We start from the raw sequence: 17,846 nt of genomic DNA, 5'->3' as shown, positions 1-17,846 counted from the left end.
TGAAGCAGTGGACTCTGTAGATGTTGATGTAGTTGCTTTTTGTACATCAGGTATTTGTTCAACATCATTGCCCCTTCCAATACACTGAGCTATATGGCTCTTCATCCTGTCCACACGATTACATCGCATAACTCCACAATTAATGCATTTTGCATATATCTTTCCATTTTTCTCTACTTTATCAAAATTTTGCCAGGCTATATGCTGTGGACTTCCACCACGATTCATTATATTTTAAACTAATAATAGACTAAATATTTATGATTTCTTAGAAATTGGTTTCACTAAACATAAAAAAATATCAAATGAAATTTCTGAAATTGGTTTCCATATTAATCCTCACTACTTTACAATTCAAACAATAAATAGCAAAGTTGGACTTTTCTCTAGTACACTGGTCTTTGTCCTCTAAGGGCAGCTGGTGTCTTTATTGGATTATAAGACCATCTGCCCCTAGCATGATAATGCAGTCACTACTGTTGCTGCTTCTTGATGAAGGAAAAAGAAAAACAAAACTCTGTGAGATAATATACCACTACATTTAGATCTGTGATGCAATCCCCATTCATGAATTTTCTAAAAATAGAACGTCAGAATGCATAGCCCAAGGTTAGAAAATGTGGTAAGAATTAGCAATTTTGATATTGTAATATAACTTAAGTAACTAAGATACTTTATATAAAAAAATATGTATATTTAGGCTACTTTTATAAGGTCTTTTTGAAGGGAAAAAAAACACTTATCATTTAAAAATATACCACCAAATGTAACCCAAGAATAGAAACTGTGGTAACAATGAAAAATTTTGACTAATAATGAACTAATTAATTTTTCAGGGGAAAAATTATTTAAGGATAATTTAGTATTTTGATTGCTGGATATATATATTCTAATGTTATGTACAATAATAATATTGTTTTAAATATCTGGGATTGTCTAGATAATATAATAACGGAAATCAACATTATATATAACAAGCATGAAAGAACTTTTTAAACATGTATCTGTTGTAAAAAAAAAAGTAGAGCAGATGTTGATATGCAAATATATATATATTCATATATAAATAAACAGTTGAAGAAATTTTAGAAGGTTGAAACTATCTTGAATACATTATATATCCTTCCATAGTTTTATGCTATGCTCTACTCAAATTCTATATTTTACAAGTATATATACATGTATATAATTGTCCAAAATAATTATGTAGGGGGGGGTGGGAAGATTATTTTAAAATCACACATTATGTATTGCAGCATAGTCGCTTTAAGCATTACATGCAATCAATGTGCGTATTTTCAATGGGAATTTATATGTTGAAAAGCAGTATTTGAGGTTTTTGACGTGACAGTTTAAACCGTCAAAAACTGACATGCGTCAAAAACCTGCCAACCCTGACACTAGTGACAAGTGGATCTACAAGAATTAATTAAATTAGGATTCTGGCCAGTAATATTAACCTAGCATCTGCTGTTAACTCAGTTGCAAAAGTGTATAACTGGCAGTACGAAGGTTGACAATTCTAATCCAGCATGCAACTCTAGTTTTTATTTCTTTTCTTACTTTCATCTGATTTTTTTCTCTTACTTACATCTTTGATTTTTTTGGTTACTGATTTATTTTTCTTTGTGTTTCACTTGTATTCAAAGTTGTGTATGAAGCGTCCAGTCATCCCCAGAGGGTCACCTCAGCTCGCGTGACCCCTCACAAGGGCAGGGGTTGACAGGGCTCCAGCCTGCGAGGCCAAAACGATTCACATTATTTTTGTTTTTTCATGCTATAAATCATTATAGAGGAGCCCTGCTATGGCGGCCATGGCGTGAGCCATCATAATAATTGATTCATTTTTAATAACTTGTATTCAGGAGTGAAGGATAATGATGTACTTACTGTGTGGGGCTGGCAGAAGGACACTGGCAAGGACACTGGCCCCCACTGTGAGCCGGCATGACAACATAAAAACGAAATTACATCACACTAAATAGCATATATAGATGCAATTATTTGTTTTAGTTATTTCCAAAAGGTACAGCAAGCATGTGTACATAAAATAAACCAGGGATTTAATTAAATCTGCCATACGCACATTGAATAAACACATGGGGAACAGCTGTCGTATGGTCCGCCACTTGGCGATTATTTGGCGCCACACATGTCTGATTACAGGGAACAGCTGTCGTATGGTCCGCCACTTGGCGATTATTTGGCGCCACACATGTCTGATGGCCCGACGAAGAGTCGCCAAGGCCGTCAGACACTACGGACGCCGAAAAAAAAGCGTGCAAAACATAATAGAAACCACCAAGCATAAAAATATAAAAAAATATCAGTTAAAAAAAAATTACACCTGGCCCATTTTTTTAATAATAAAAAGATCGGGGCATAAGGAATTCCGGGCATAAATATTCCATGCATTAAAACTAAAACCCGGACCCTTTTTTTTAAATAAACGGATCCGGGCATGTTGAATAAATAAATAAATATTCTATGCATTAAAACTAAAACCCGGACCCTTTTTTTTAAATAAACGGATCCGGGCATGTTGAATAAATAAATATTTATGCATTAAAATTAAAACCCGGACCCTTTTCTTTAAGTAAACGGGTCCGGGCATGAAAAATTCTGTAGGTTCATTTTAAATAATAAACCGATAAAACAGAAGGCATGGCAATGGATGAATAACTAATAAATACAACGAAATAATAAAATGGTATGATACAACCTGAGCAGTAGATAATCCAAATAACTAGAGCTACAGAAGGGAGGAATAATAATGAGAGAGAGAGAGAGAGAGGCGCTGGAAATGGAACAACGGCTGCTTAGAATTTTTGAAAAAACGCGGTGAACAAAAGAAAAATCCTGTTTGTTGAAGCTAGCGCCATCTAGTATCACCCAACGAAACCGGAAAAGTGTTAAAAAATACGGCAACCCAGAGAAGCATTATGACGGTCTTGGCGACTTATCGCGAGAAAAAAGTCGCCAAAGTCGTGGCGGACCATACTGCATCTGTTCCACACATGGTGTCACATAATACTCCAAAAGATCCAGCATGGAGCATTTGCCTTACACCGAATAAATGTCCAGCTCCGTACACATATTCTCTGCCCCCCCTTGTAACGGCTTTGACTCTTTTATGCACTATAAACATTTTACCCAATCAGCACTATTTGGAACTAAAAATGGCTTTCACACAATCCTTCTCATAGTGTCATTAGTCACTCTACCAAGTTTTGTGCTATTCAGATCGCACCATGAAGCTACAGATGGCTCTGATTCCCAAAGCAGAATGTTTTGCATTGTTCTGCAACAATTCCTCGGCTGACTGGAAATGTTCTGATCTAAAATTTCCCAATAACACTGTATATTTTGGCATATTCTGCTTTGGGGGCTCAGAGTATTGTCAGTTTAATTACAAACACCCCATATAAGGCCTATTAAATTAAGAAAGTAATGGACTAATTGAATAACATAAAATAAATAGTACAAACATTGTTGCGCAGTGTATCGAAGCCTGAAATCGGCTTGTTTATGAATTGGCTAATTTCATTGCAAATTGACCCGGCCAATGTTCAGATTTTGGGCTTTGGCCAGCCAGTTTGCAAAGGAGCTGGAGATCTCTGGCCAAAGTCCAAAAAGTGGCATGATTCGGGGTCATCAGCATTTTGTATATTTTTTGTGATAATTATGTCCACGTTAGCTATGGGAACCCATTTGAGACGATGCGATAATAACTTTTTTTTCCAAATTTGACAAAAAAAACTGTCTACATTATTATATGAATAGTTTTCTCTTTTCTCCTTTTTTTTCTCTGGGTCACATGGAGCTAAGCTAATCTAGCTACTATATATATAGCCATGTACCACACTTTGGCTATGAAAAAAAAATAGATTTGGGACCTACTGGACAGTCTTACCTAAGCACATCGAACATTGACTAGGGATCTTCAGCCATTTCGCGAATTGACCGACCAAAACCCGAATCATTTCTGCAAATCAGACTTTGATCAAAAGTTTTGATCAAAGATCAAAACTTTTGGCCACTTCACGCACTGGCCGCACTTCGGGCTTTGGCAGTAACATATACACACATCTGCAACAATAAAATTGAATACAATACAGCAACCCTGCCTCTAGGTCATATTTATTTCGATTTACCGATAAATAAAAATACGCGGGGTTATATTGTACTCACGCAATGGAAAAATAAACCGGTATTGCAGTTCCTTCAATTATAAATTAAAGATCTCATTTTTATTTAAGAAATTAAATGCGAAGTAAGTAATATCCTGAAATTTCGCGTGTTTGTGTGTACTACCACTCACCATTTATCATCAAAACGTACATTTATTTTCATCCACGGCTCCACTGCACATACGTGGCTGAGGACTGAATTAAAAAAATAATTTTATTTAATTCAAATGAGTTAAATTATGATCGCGTATTTAGTTATATTAATTAAAAAAATTCCTAGTAATTATAAAAAAGTGTGGAAATCAAATGTTACTTATGTGCACTGACCATACGTCCTGTATTTTGGGACAGTCCTGGTTTTTTCTTCTTTTTTTGGTTGTCCTCCTCCTAAGCAGATCATGACTCATCGCTTTGTCTCAATGAAGAGATTTTAGCCTACGTCGAAGAAGACCTGTGCAATGCTATTCGTGCTGCCATCAATTTTTCGAACTATGAGTGAAGTGTAATGATTGCAGGCCTGTTGGTTTCGGTGGTGAGAATTTTTAACGAGGAGATCGGCTTGCATTCGCACCTCGAAGTTCGGAACCACAGAAAATCAACTTCAGCCGACCACCACTGTGGGGTTCGAACCTGGGTTCTCGCTATGCGAGTCCGTCATTATGACCACTCGGCCACCACAGACACTGTTTAAAACCAGCAGATTGAATTTAAAACTAATAAATAAAAAAATAATGTATCGGTTGCCATTATGAATAACCCATAGCAATCACGTCCACATTTAGCTCTATATACTCGAAAGTTACGTCTCCGTGACGTGTTTTGATCTGTATTTTGTTATAACATTTTAAATTTCGTTTATTTGTTGACGGCTGTTTATTCACCATTGCTTCCAGAAATTAAATATTATGTTGATTTAAACACCACACTGCCACCTGTGGGGTTTGAACCAACATCACCTATAGAACAAGGCTTCCTCACGAGGCTCGTGACGTCACTGAAGAAGGCCATTTCTCCTATTGCCATTGGATATAGCAGGTCGACGCATGCGATATCTTTACCTTTTTTCGCAGTATATCCAATGGCAATAAGAGAAATGACCTTCTTCATTGACGTCACAAGCTTCGTGCGGAGGCCTTGTTCTATAGGTGGTGTTGTTTGAACCCGGATCCTCGCGATGCGAGTGGTTCATTGACCACTAGACCACCACAGCGAATTTTAGCCCTGTCCCGACAAAAAATGTCCCGGTTTTTCCAGTTTTCTAGTTTTCTTGAATTTGTTATTTTCATCCAAAACGTTGATGCAGTCAACCCTCCAGTTTGCGAACAATTCAGTTTACGAACAGTACAAAATGATTTGATTTTCGCACTAGTGTGTGTGTGAGTTGGTGTCTCTCTCTCTCTCTTGGTTTACAATCCCACAAATTGGCGAAAGGAAGCCTTACAAACATTCAAAATGGACTAATTCCCGGAAAAGCATATTTTAGATGTCTGTGACCGCATTTCGTTTTTTTTATTTGACAGGGAGTTGGTTGAATGACTAAATTTCACCAGAGTTAAAAGCTCTCACCCCCAAATATGACTCCTGTTCTCCATCCCATGAATCAACGGGTCATTTTAAACTTTAAGAAGCTCTACACACCAAAGAATTTTTTTCAAAGATGTTTTGCAATAATTTTGGGTATAGAATTAACTAGCACTCAAGAATTCTGAAAACAATATTTTAATACCTTACATTGCATAGTTCTTATTGACAAAACTTGACAGCAAGTGTCTTACAGAACCATGAATTTGGATGGCAGATATTTTGAGGGCTTTGTCACTAAGATTTTAATGACAACGAACCTGCCCTTTCATAATTTTAACCACTTTACGATTAAGGACGTAATATTGCGTCCAAATGCCAGTGGAATAAATTCAAACAAGTTCTCTCTGTTTTCTTCCCAACCCCCCCCCCCCATTATGGCGAAGTCTTGTTGTAACACTATAATTTTTTCCTCTTTGTTTTTTCTATAAACTGATAGTGATTTTTTCCCAAATATATCATGTATCTTTCTACTGTATACGTACATATAAGCAATTAGGGTGAGGGGGAAAGAGAAATATACTTAGCACTACTCTTATCAACTTATCTATTATACTGTTTTTTACTTTTTCATTTGTTTTTTTTCTTTTCTTTTCTACTTTTTCCCCTTTCATTCTTTTCCTTTTTCTAAAGTGTGGTTTGGTTAGGAAAAAGTTACCATATTTATCGCTGATTCGTTAAATGGAGATCATCCGAACTTCTTGCCAATCACTTGCGAGCGAAAGGATTAATTTTGTCTAGATCAGCGGTTGTAACTTTGAACAGCAACAGTAACTTTGAAAAAAAATAGTTATAAGTATTTTAAATAACACAAATAAATCAGTAACTTTGATGAATAAATAAAAAATAGGCGTATACGGGGCTCCGCCATAGAAATTATAGACCAGAAAGGGCTCCGTTAGTCAAAAAAGGTTGAGAACCGCTGGGCTACATCATATGGTTATGAAAACGCGCATATCTTAAGCAAAGGCAAATAAAAATATGATCGCCTTTTCTAACTCATCTCAAAACTGCTTGTCATTGAACAGAGAAAATTCGGAAAGGGGGGATCACCGGGAAGCCTAAAATATATTGAATATGTGGGAACATGGGTTTACAAGCAATTTCTAAACTGTAGGTTTTTTTTCACAATATGGTCACCACCGTATTCGAAGGCTAATGGGATAAAAAGGTTGTTAGAAGACTGGCCTAGAGCAGCGATTCTCAACATTTTTGACTGGCGGGGCCCTTTATAGTAAAAAATTCTATGGCGGGGGCCCCTTAGGATAATTTTTTAATTATTCATCAAAGTTATTGATTTAGTTTTTACTATTCAAAAATATTTATAATATTTTTTTTTAATTTTACTGGTTTTTTTTTTGTTTTCCTCGAGTGGCCGCGGAGCCCCTTGTGAATGCACAAGGATCCCCAAGGGCTCTGTGGAGCACCGGTTGAGAACCACTGAAGTAGCCTGTACATATTCGCCATCAGTGTTTATTATTGGTAATTGGCTATTATGGGAAGTTCTCGCGCATAGCAGAAAAGAGAAATAATTATAAATTTTATCTCAAAGAAATTGCATATCGTCATTGAAGGGGAGCAGATTTTATACCTCATCTGAGTTGACTTTTATCTAAACCACTTTCTATATACAGGGTGATTATAAAAAAACTGTCCCGACATATGGGCCCCTAACTATCATACCATTCACAGAAACTGAATGAAATTTTGGCATAAGGTATTTTGAGGTATGCGCTCAAGAATGATATGGAAAACAACAGTGTCACTCTAACAGTTACGGTTACAGTGAGAAAATTTCGAAAATATCAAATGGCAACACCAAGTTTTTTGTATTGGAATGCGATCTCCATACTGAAAAACACTAAATAGCGTTGGAATGGCACCTGTAGCACGAAAATCCCCGGAGCTAGGCAAGGAAAAATTAAAAAGGACTTTGCCGTGCACCAGAGCATTAATGTTCGTTTCATTCGTCACACCGTTACTTCGGCTGAGATCCCAGCCTGATTAGTCCTCCACAAGGTCATGTGGAAAATTTGTGAAACACAATAAAATGCTTTATTTTATGCTGCTTCTCTGTCCTTATTGTTGTCCTCACTTTTAGCCTATCTACCGCCGGTGATTTTCCTGCTACAGTTGCCGTTCGAGCGCTATTTAGGGTTTTTCACAATGGAGATCACATTCCAATACAAAAAACTTGGTGTTGCCATTTGATATTTTCGAAATTTTCTCACTGTAACCGTAACTGTTAGAGTGACACTGTTGTTTTCCATATCATTCTTGAGCGCATACCTCAAAATACCTTATGCCAAAATTTCATTCAGTTTCTGTGAATGGTATGATAGTTAGGGGCCCATATGTCGGGATAGTTATTTTATAATCACCCCGTATATATTGTATCATTACCTTTGTAATGTCTGTCTCTCATTCCCAGGGATACTGTTTCATACCAACAATATTTTTTGTGAAACCTCACTTCAACGATACTCGGTACTACGATGAGTTTCTCTTCCGCAAAATTTTTTTCAAATCTTCTTTGGAAATGCTCGTAGTCTGCCTTATGAAACTGCCTCCCGGTATAACGGTAATCCCTTTACAGTAGTGGTTCTTGATTTCACTCTGAAAATTGGTACGCACACACACACACACACACAGGGTGATTTTTTCAATATACGTATTTTGAGCATTTTTAAAATTGGAACTATTTCTTTACGAAGAACGCTTGATGAGATAAGGGCTGAGTTAAGACTCAAGGACACCAAAATATATTGTTGTATTAGACGAAATCAATAAGTAAAGAACAATTCATTGAAACTGTTTCCCAAATTTCGATTAAATACGGCCCATATCTACTCCTAACCATATCATGTCTCAACGAAGAGATATAAGTCGAAGAAGACCTGAGACATGCTGGAAAAAAATGGTTCATACCTAGGCTGACCATATTTCCTCGAGAGAAATACGGGACATTGAGATTGCAAATATTGGAAAATACGGGACATCGCCAATTATCGCCAAAAATGACGCCAAAACCGATCAAAGTTGCCAAATATTGTTAAAATTACGGTAAAATCACAATGGCGGGAAATGAAACGTTACTGCAAATTGCAGTGGATAAAAATGAATTTCACGAAAAAAACGTTCACCAAGACAAATGTGGGAGATAAATATTCTCATTTATAGTTGTAATTATCATAATATAGTTTATTAGTTGAAAAATAATTTCAATCTTTGACTTCAATAAAGAATAAAAATTCAAGTAAGCGTCGTGTAAAATACGGGAAAAACCGGGACACTTTTGCGAAAAAGTCGGGACGGCCAAAAATACAGAAAATACCGGGACTGTCCCGGGAAATACGGGACGTATGGTCACCCTACTCATACCAGAACTACCCTTGGGGGGGGGTGTAACAGGTGCGGTCGCACCACGCCCCGCGTTTCATGGGGGCCCTGAACCAATAATTTACAGTGAGTGCATGCAAAACCACCTATAGAAGATAGATAATGTCGCGTGAAATCACAATAAATTGTTGGAGGCTTTCACCAGTTCTGAAATTATTTCTTGCACCAAGTGCATGATCGCTCATTTTGGTTCGAACAACCCACGTTTCTCTTACGAGTTGAATGGTGTCACCATCCCGGATGCAACTAGGGTCGGCAACCCGAAATTCTCATTGACGAGCAGCTTAGATTTTCTGACTATTGTTCAGCGGTGGTGAAAAAAAGCGAATAGAATGCTCGGTTTCATTTTCATAAAGGTCTCATCGCGTTCTCCTAAAGTCACTCTTCCGCTTTTTTTAGACTTGGTTCGTCCTGGACTGGTGTATGCTGCCCAGGACACGAACATGTATTTTAGACATCATACCTACAGAGGGACATAGACTTGGTTGAAGGGATACAGAGAAGAGCTACGCGTGTGCTTCTTGGCACAAGGGGCTTGAATTATGAAGAGAGAATTCATTTTTTGAATACATTTACATTGGATAAACGCAGGTGTCGGGGAGATATGATCGAAATGCTCAAAATTTTCAACGGGATGGATAGGATGGACCATGAATGCGCCGTCAATCGACTGCTTTGACAAGGGGACACCAGTATCGATTGTTAAGGGATAATTCTAGGTTGTGGGTGTGGCAGAGAGTTTTTCTCTAATAGGGTTGTTAATAAATGGAATAGCTTAGCCCCGGGGTAGTAAATTATAACACAATTGACATGTTTAATAAGCAATCATGTTGAGGTAAATCAAGAAGCTATTCATACTTAGAATAAGACAACCATAAATATTTTTTATGGCCATTATATAATATTTTATCATGTCATATATATACCACTGGATTCCCGACTGAAGGATGTGGAGAGATCCATTTTCCAATCGATGTTATTGCATGGATATTCACCTCAAAAGTGGGTCTGGTAAGATAGAAGGCCTCCGCAGTTTGCTTGTGACGTCAATAAGTAGTCCATTTTCCCTCAGATTACTCAGGGATAAAAATTCCCTGCTCGTGCCAGTATCATCATTGCGAGGAAGAGAAATGATCTGGCTCAGAATTGGCTATTTCTATGCCCCACATCCAATCGCTATGCGGTATTTGTGAGCCAATTAGGAAGATTCTACGCCAAAATAAGATGAAACGAAATAGGATGCTGTATTTCAAGATGTGGCAAACTTGCTAGGTAGTCTGAATGACGTTCATGGCAAACAGTGCAGAGACCTTCTATCTCTAGGAAGTGCTGGTCTGGCTCATTATTTTATATTTTATTTTCTGGGCTTCGTATCTCTAAGCGAAATCAATATTTCGAAAACCAAAAATTCAATTCAATTTTTAAAATTATTGATGTGGCAGAAAATCCCACTAAATTTCCGCATTTCTACGCTAAAATCTGGAATTTTAACATTGATCTCTATAGGAATCACCTAGTGTTTCTCCCTCAGAGTGATGCTGATGATGATTATGACGTCTATTCGAAAAGTCTCATTGTTCTACAGAAACGGTTAGTGCAGTCTAAACATGTTCCCATTTATCGAACCGAACTGTGTGGGAAAAGTGAAAACATCAACAAATTTCTGCATAATTCAATCGGAATCGGATCAAGAAAATTTGATCAAGAAGTTCGGACTAGGAGCAGCTATTTTTCGATTTTCTTGATCAGTTCTCTTTGAGGTGAAATTGATTAATTTTCGAAATTTTAAGAGATTGTTCAAATGTGGTGTGATTAATGAATTTGAAGTGGAATATAAAGAAATAAATGTTCGAAACGATGATTGACTTATGGCCTTCAAGAAAGCAAATGAGAAAGTTTTCGTTGATTTGAAAAAAAGAAATGACATAGAAAGACGTTTTGAAGGTGTCGTGAAACTTTGTGTTTCGTTGCACGAGGATGTCGATTTTTTGGAAAAGGAGAACGATCGTTTACGAGCTCAAAAATCGAGGTTAGAAGCTGAAAACTTGAGTTGTGAACATTCTCCAGACATCACTCAAACGAATAAATGTCTTCTAAAAAAGATTTATGACCTACAAACTGAATTGGCAGAGCTTCATAAAAATAAAGGAGATCACGCGGAAGAAATTATTGAACTGAGGCGATCTCTTGATGAAAAAGAACGGGACTTAAAAGTGAAGACAGAAGAACTGGATAAAACAAGAGTGGCACTTCTTGCTTCGAAAGAAAGAAAAGAGTATTTTGCAGATAAAGCTTTAGAAGCTGAAAACAATTTACAATTAGTTCAAGATGAATATGCTGCTTTATTGTTGACTTATTCTAGCCTTGAAAAAACTAAAGAAAAACTTGAAAAAGAGCATAATGAAATGGTATCCCGGTGGTTGGTGTATAAAGCAAAAGAAGCTGAGGAAACTTTTGCAGAAAAAGAACTTGTCCAACGGATAAAAGAGACTAATTTGCAAAAAGAATTAGAAGATGCTATTCAAGAACCATTTGGTGTTAATCCAGGATGTTCAAGCATAACTTATAAGCTATCTTTAAAAAGTTAACCTTCATAATATTTAATGTCACCGGTGAAGAAAAGTTTTTCTCGTTATCTGTCAATGAGTGTGTGAATTGTACAAATACGCTATAATTCTGATGGAAACCTATCTTGGAAAATGCAGCACTGTTTCAAGTCTGGTAGTCATAGTATTTGTTTTTATTTGTAATGAGTTTTCTTGATGTACTGTGATTTCTCTTAATGAAGCTGCAGCTTATACAATAACTTATTTTTCCCAACCTTCTGACTTGGAGTGATTTTAACAAATTTTTATAAACATTTTATTTTTTACTTTAACTCTGGAGCACTTGCATTGCATCTTTCAGACACCTCCATACATTTTAAAAGAAATCTTCTACTATGTGAGCGCTCCAGTTGAAAAATAATTGTATTTTACTACATAGTAATGTTTGATCAGTATTATTGTAAAATTATTTAAGATAACTCAATAAGTAAATTAAGTGTATAAAATCTATTTTATTTGAATGTTATAATTGTTTTTAAATTCTGGAATGAAAATTGTATGCAGCTTAGATGAAGCTACGGTGTGTAAAAAAAACTGATGTTTCTATGAAAACTTTTTTTTCTTCAGTCATTTTTCTGGATGTGGCTTATTTACCAGATATATTTATTAATTGATCATTCGGAACAGCTATGGTGTCGTCTTTTTTTTTATTGCTGATATTTTTTGGGAAAAGGGTTTTTTGACAAGATTATGATAAAAACCTATAGATGGTTTGTTGACAAAAAAAGATGTCATATAAGACTCTATTTTAGACTAAATATGATAACATCTAGCGATAAATAAAATAATTTTATTTACTTAATATCATATATGTAAACAACAGTCCTAACTCTGACCTAATATCAGCCTAGCATTTAAAAACCTGAGATTTGGGAAAGCAATTCCTAGAATTTTTTTAGCAACACTTGAAATGGAAAAAAATTATGTCACTTCAAAACCAAACAATGTCAAGAAAAAAGATGATTCAAACCACCACTATTGAAAAAAGTACTAGGAGAAAGATATGCTACTCTGATCTTTTTTTTATCAACACATTTGTTTTTCAGTCTCCATATTTACACACCTATAAGTAAAGGATTGAAAGAAAATTTCTCTCTTGATACTACCTTTGTTACAAAAAAAAATTTAATTCATTTCCATTTTTTAAATATTCATTTAAAAGGTGTAATGTTCGTGTCATTTTCTGTTATTTTTAATCTTGAATTCTTCTGATGTATTTAATGTGAGCTACTATGCATTCATACGTCTCACATTCATTCCCAGAAAGTAAATCTAACATATATAGTCAATCTCAGTTATAACCGCATTAGTGAAAATATGTTATAATCAAAATTAAGGTTTTTAAAATCTGGGTATGAAATATATTATCAAATGCAAAAATAAAGTAGTCAATATCATCTAAAAATTTAGGCACAGTAAAAAAAATAAAACAAACCGAGAACTAGATGATGCAGTAAAAAAATCTCTTCAGATTTATTTACATACACACAAAGCTGCATATACATAGTATCAAATTTTAATAATGTAGATAAATATACACAGAATGTGCCAAAGTATGAAAAACAAATGTTTCAAAAATTTAAGCGTAAATCGAGAAAACGAGTTTCCAAGTTCCTAGATCACACAAAAATATTTTACATATTTAGGCCTACTTAGCATCAGATCACTTCAACAAGATGAGTCACCACTTTATAGAAGTAAAAAGATATATCGGGCACTATCTTTTGTTGAAATACCTATTTATCTCACTAATTATTTCCCCTAATAAGAGCAGATTATGCTCGAGTTTCCTGAATTTTCAGACTTCTAGAAAAAACAAAAAAATCTGTCCTCTGAAGTAAAATGCGCTATAAACCATTCCAGACTTTTGTAACTGTTTGTTCCTTATAAACAAATGGACTTACGAGCCAAGTTAAATCTTTCATTTTTTAAGGTTGATTTTTGACAGAGCGGGCAAATCATTTTCTGCAAAAGTATGTGGTCGACAATAGGGACGGCTCGAGCTTACGTGCTGCCCGGATGCGAAGCCTCTAAAAGCTACCCTAGTGGGAGGATGACAAGGCTGCAGTCTGGGGGTCCTTGAGATAAACCTGATTATTTTTTTCAGAAGAAAATCTCACACCATTGTTTAGTGTGGTAAAATGTTAGTCCATACGTCCCAATTTTAAAGCAAGATTTTCCTGCTTTTTTGGTCTAGATTATTTTATTGTTCTTAATAATGTCAGATAACTTAATCCTCAAAGCAGCACTTATTGGTGAGCCATCATCACTTACATATATATACACTTGTCCTTTAAAGATGATGTATAATGAGGTTCATTTTTATTAAGAAATTTATTTCGAAAGGTTTTTGTGGTGCTCCAGGGACCAGACACATGAAAAGCCAAATTTTTCCTTTGCCTTCATTTGACCGTTCTTGAAAAAATTACAAGATGAGAGAGAACCAAACTGTACACTGACCTCTCGTAATCGAATGCAGGGAATGCTCTTCGGCCATGCGACCCATTGCGGTTGCAACGGGTCATGTTCAGCCCAGAAGACTATCCTTTCTCTCTCATAATTTTTCTTTTCCACACTATAAAATAACTGTAGAAGGACCCCATGAAATATTTCAGCCTAGGAGCCCTAAGTAAGGATGGAGACCCACGGGGAGGGGATAAACAGGATGAGCAAAACATAAGTGCCACACGTTTATAAAATCTGTCTAGAGCCGCCCTGGGTAGATCACATTCTTATTTCTGGTATCATGGTCCCAGACCCTATCTATTCCCTCAAGTTTTCTCAACATTGCCGTTGTCAAGGCATGGCTCAAAAGCGTTATGTCATGTGAATTTTTAAGGTGCGAACGTTTTAAAAACTTTGGAATCGAATCAAAGTCTACACTACCGCCCAGGTGCACTGCACCCTTTGCACAAGCCACCCCTGGTTGACAGTTGATTTGAGGACAAATTGTTGACACAATTTTTTGATCAAGGCCATTTTTTATCAGATGCAGAGACATTTTCTGACCAAATGCCATTCTTACAATCTACTTCACTGTAGTCACGGTACGTGGCCTTCTGCATCATGATTTTGGCTCAGAATCTATATTATTGGCTAACACAGGGTAAATAATTCATTTGGACCATTGTAAAGTATTCAAAATTTTGTTAAATACCCTTGCCTTTCGTTTTCAGCTACCACAATTTACAAACCTCTGTCTTGGTTCTTTGATGACTTTGACATTTGGATTTAGTAATGAAATCAGTGATTCTGATCTTATATCATGAATCTGACACGTAATCTTGATCATCCAATCACACACAATCATTAATTTCCATAAATGATGTTTGTGCCTTTTGAAACACTTGTTTTTCATACTTCGGAATGGCCTGTATGTATTTATTTACATTTCCAAAATTTGTTACTATGTATATGCAGCCTAGAGTGTGTATGTGTGCAAATAAATCTTAAGTTTTTTGCTGTCATCTAGTTTTCTGTTTGTTGCAATTTACTTAGTGATTAAACTTTTGAAATAGACTGCATATGCAGAAATGAACAAAGCTTGCACACTTGTGTATGAGAAGGCAAAACATGCTTCTTTGGAAATCTGAATTGCTAATAGAAATGCCTATACGTAAGAGGTTTTTGTCTCCCGCTGTTTCCTTGAGATGGATTCCAGAAATCCCTTTAAATAAAAGTTCAAAATTATTATGAATGCTTTTATTAATCAGAGTGAAGGATCCAGGTCCTTAGAAAAATACTTGTAGCTTGATAGGAGATACCAAGAAAAATATATTAATAGAGATCCACATTTTCTATGAACTTTCCCAATGTTCCTATGTGCAATGAATGCACAAAATGAGTGGCAATTATGCAACAAATCCTGTCATGAATATCATTTCAACTTTCAGAAATCAGCCAAGATCGGAGCCTATTGATGTTTTATCCAAGGTTGGTTGTATAGCATACAGGGCTTGACAAATCCCGGGCACCATGACAACTGAAAAATTTGTAATGGTGCCTGAAATTTCCTTTGTGATCACGAAGTTAGAGCATGAAGACAACACAAAATTTTCAGAAATTTTGTCACTCTAACAGCACAGAAAGGGGTAACTAAGTCCTGGAAAAGTAAAAAAAAGAACATTATTTTTAATAATTTTTTTTAATGAAAAAATAATTTTGCTCCGCTAGAGATATGGCTGGTGCCTACATGATTTTTGATTTGTCACAAGTCCTGAAATAATATAAACAAATATATATAATAGATAGCCAGATAGTGTTTAAGATACCAATAAATGTCATTTTTGAGTATTGACTCATATTTCGAAACTAACTAAACTCCTAATTATCTGAAAATTAAGATTGTTGTGAATTATTTTCTTTTGACAAAAAATATAGTTTGTATGAAACCTCTGATATTTAATAATTGGTCTGTTTCACGGAATTTACAATGAAATAATGAGCTTGTTCATTTTTTTCAATTGATTGCAATAAGTTTTAATTTCCAACATTTTAATTCCAGTTCATAAAAATTAAAATTGAAACTAGGTTATTGTGCACAATAAGGGAGAAACCAACAATATCATCAAATAACAAGGAAAAGAGACGTATACCTAACTCGTTTCCACATATTATGGGTGCCGAAACCAATTATATATAGGAATGATTTCTTTATTTTGTTAATATCAGGCAAAAGGTCATTGTTCCTCTATAAAGTATTGTGCTCAATCAAATCTCAGTTAAGCAGTTCTGTCACAAAGCAATAGAATGTTTATCCTTATATAAGCCTGCATAAAAAGTAGAATCCAAGTTCTGATGAAAGGATTAAATAATGAATATTGATTTAATCCTTTTTCCGTTTACTTAAGAACTTTTTATTGTCTGTGTGTATCTATTTGTGGTGATCTCAACCCCAATTCTATGATTTCCTTAATTTAAATAATAAGATTGTTAATACAACTCAACTTGTTAAATTTGGGTTTGAATGTACGAAAATTTATTTTAATTGCAAAGTAGTATGGCTATATGTATGCTTAATTTTTACTCAAGCATGATAAATACTCAATGTTTTGTATATTTTTTATTTATTCATTTGTAATATTTTTCAAACTGAGAATTGAACACAGTAACAAACAAAAAATAGGCCACTTATATCATATCTCATGTGAAAGTTTTATTTTATTTGGTTATTTATTCTTTCTGGTTGATAGTTATTCTGAAATAAATCAAATGATCTGGGTGTTTTGAATAAAGTTTCTTTATTTCATGTAAAATAATGATTTTACTCTGGTTTTCAGGATATTGTAGAACGAAGTCTTTTGACAGTGATTCTTCTTTTAAATAAAAGTATATTAGAAAGGCCTGCATGTTATATCTGTTATTGCTTAACAAGGTATGGAAAAAGAAAAATTTGCTTGACCCAAATAACAAGTTGGATAGAAAGCAGTTTTTGTTTGTGGTAAAGTATACATAAATTTATATGTGGTTATCCTCCAGGTTTGGGTATAGAGTAGAACCCTTTTATATTTCTTAATACGCTGTCAATCAACTGCTTTGACACAAAGACACCAGTATCAATTGGTGAGAGACAATTCTAGGTTGTGGTGTGTCACAGGCAATTTTTCTCTAATAGGATTGTTAATAAATGCTTACCTCCGGGGGTGGTAAGTTCTAACACAATTGACACGTTTAAAAAGAAATACAATAAATATGTTGGGGTAGGTCGCGAAGCTATCTATACTTAGAATAAGACAACCATAAATGTTTTTTATGGGCATTAGTATATTTTTATCATGTATATATAGTTTTTATAATTGCATTTTTAATTGGGCTCCTGTATTTTAGAAACATATGGCATCCATATTTATTATGAGTATCTTTTTCTTAGCCATCTCATTGGGCATTTTGCCTGTTGTGGCCTTGTATTTGTATATCATAGTTACTGGGAGTCCTGATTTACTTATTTATGACCTAACTGTAATATAATAGGACATATAAAAGTGGATTTTCTTTGTTCAGTAAAATAACAGGAAATATGATGGTGCCAGTGATATGTATGTGTGTGTGATTCCACATTATACGAGGGTCG

At 35.2% G+C, this 17,846-nt stretch overlaps 2 protein-coding genes across 4 annotated transcripts in view; one reads left to right on the top strand and one right to left on the bottom strand.

Moving 5' to 3' along the window:
* LOC149073987 (uncharacterized) overlaps window positions 1–4,386 on the bottom strand; it is a 57,020-nt gene extending 52,634 nt beyond the window's left edge. Inside the window, exon 1 of one of the 3 annotated variants that reach the window (XM_089246628.1) lies at window positions 4,322–4,386. The gene's annotated coding sequence lies outside the window, so the exon portion shown is untranslated. Of the gene's footprint in view, window positions 1–3,913 lie in introns of all 3 variants that reach the window. The other 2 variants (XM_089246626.1, XM_089246627.1) reach the window with 2 other exon arrangements.
* A 6,417-nt stretch (window positions 4,387–10,803) lies between these two features.
* LOC149073986 (autophagy-related protein 16-like) lies at window positions 10,804–17,034 on the top strand. Its single transcript, XM_089246353.1, has one exon. The coding sequence runs from the start codon at window positions 11,039–11,041 to the stop codon at window positions 11,756–11,758; it is 720 nt and encodes a 239-aa protein (XP_089102479.1). The 5' UTR covers window positions 10,804–11,038; the 3' UTR covers window positions 11,759–17,034.
* The last annotated feature ends 812 nt before the right edge of the window (window positions 17,035–17,846 follow it).

This window comes from Pholcus phalangioides, unplaced genomic scaffold, assembly GCF_987345545.1.
Source record: "Pholcus phalangioides strain wild (caught in Gottingen) unplaced genomic scaffold, Ppha-v1.0 ptg000017l_1, whole genome shotgun sequence".
Taxonomy (NCBI): domain Eukaryota; kingdom Metazoa; phylum Arthropoda; class Arachnida; order Araneae; family Pholcidae; genus Pholcus; species Pholcus phalangioides.
The sequence above is the reverse complement of the archived record's forward strand: the minus strand, read 5'-3'. Positions and strand labels throughout refer to the sequence as shown.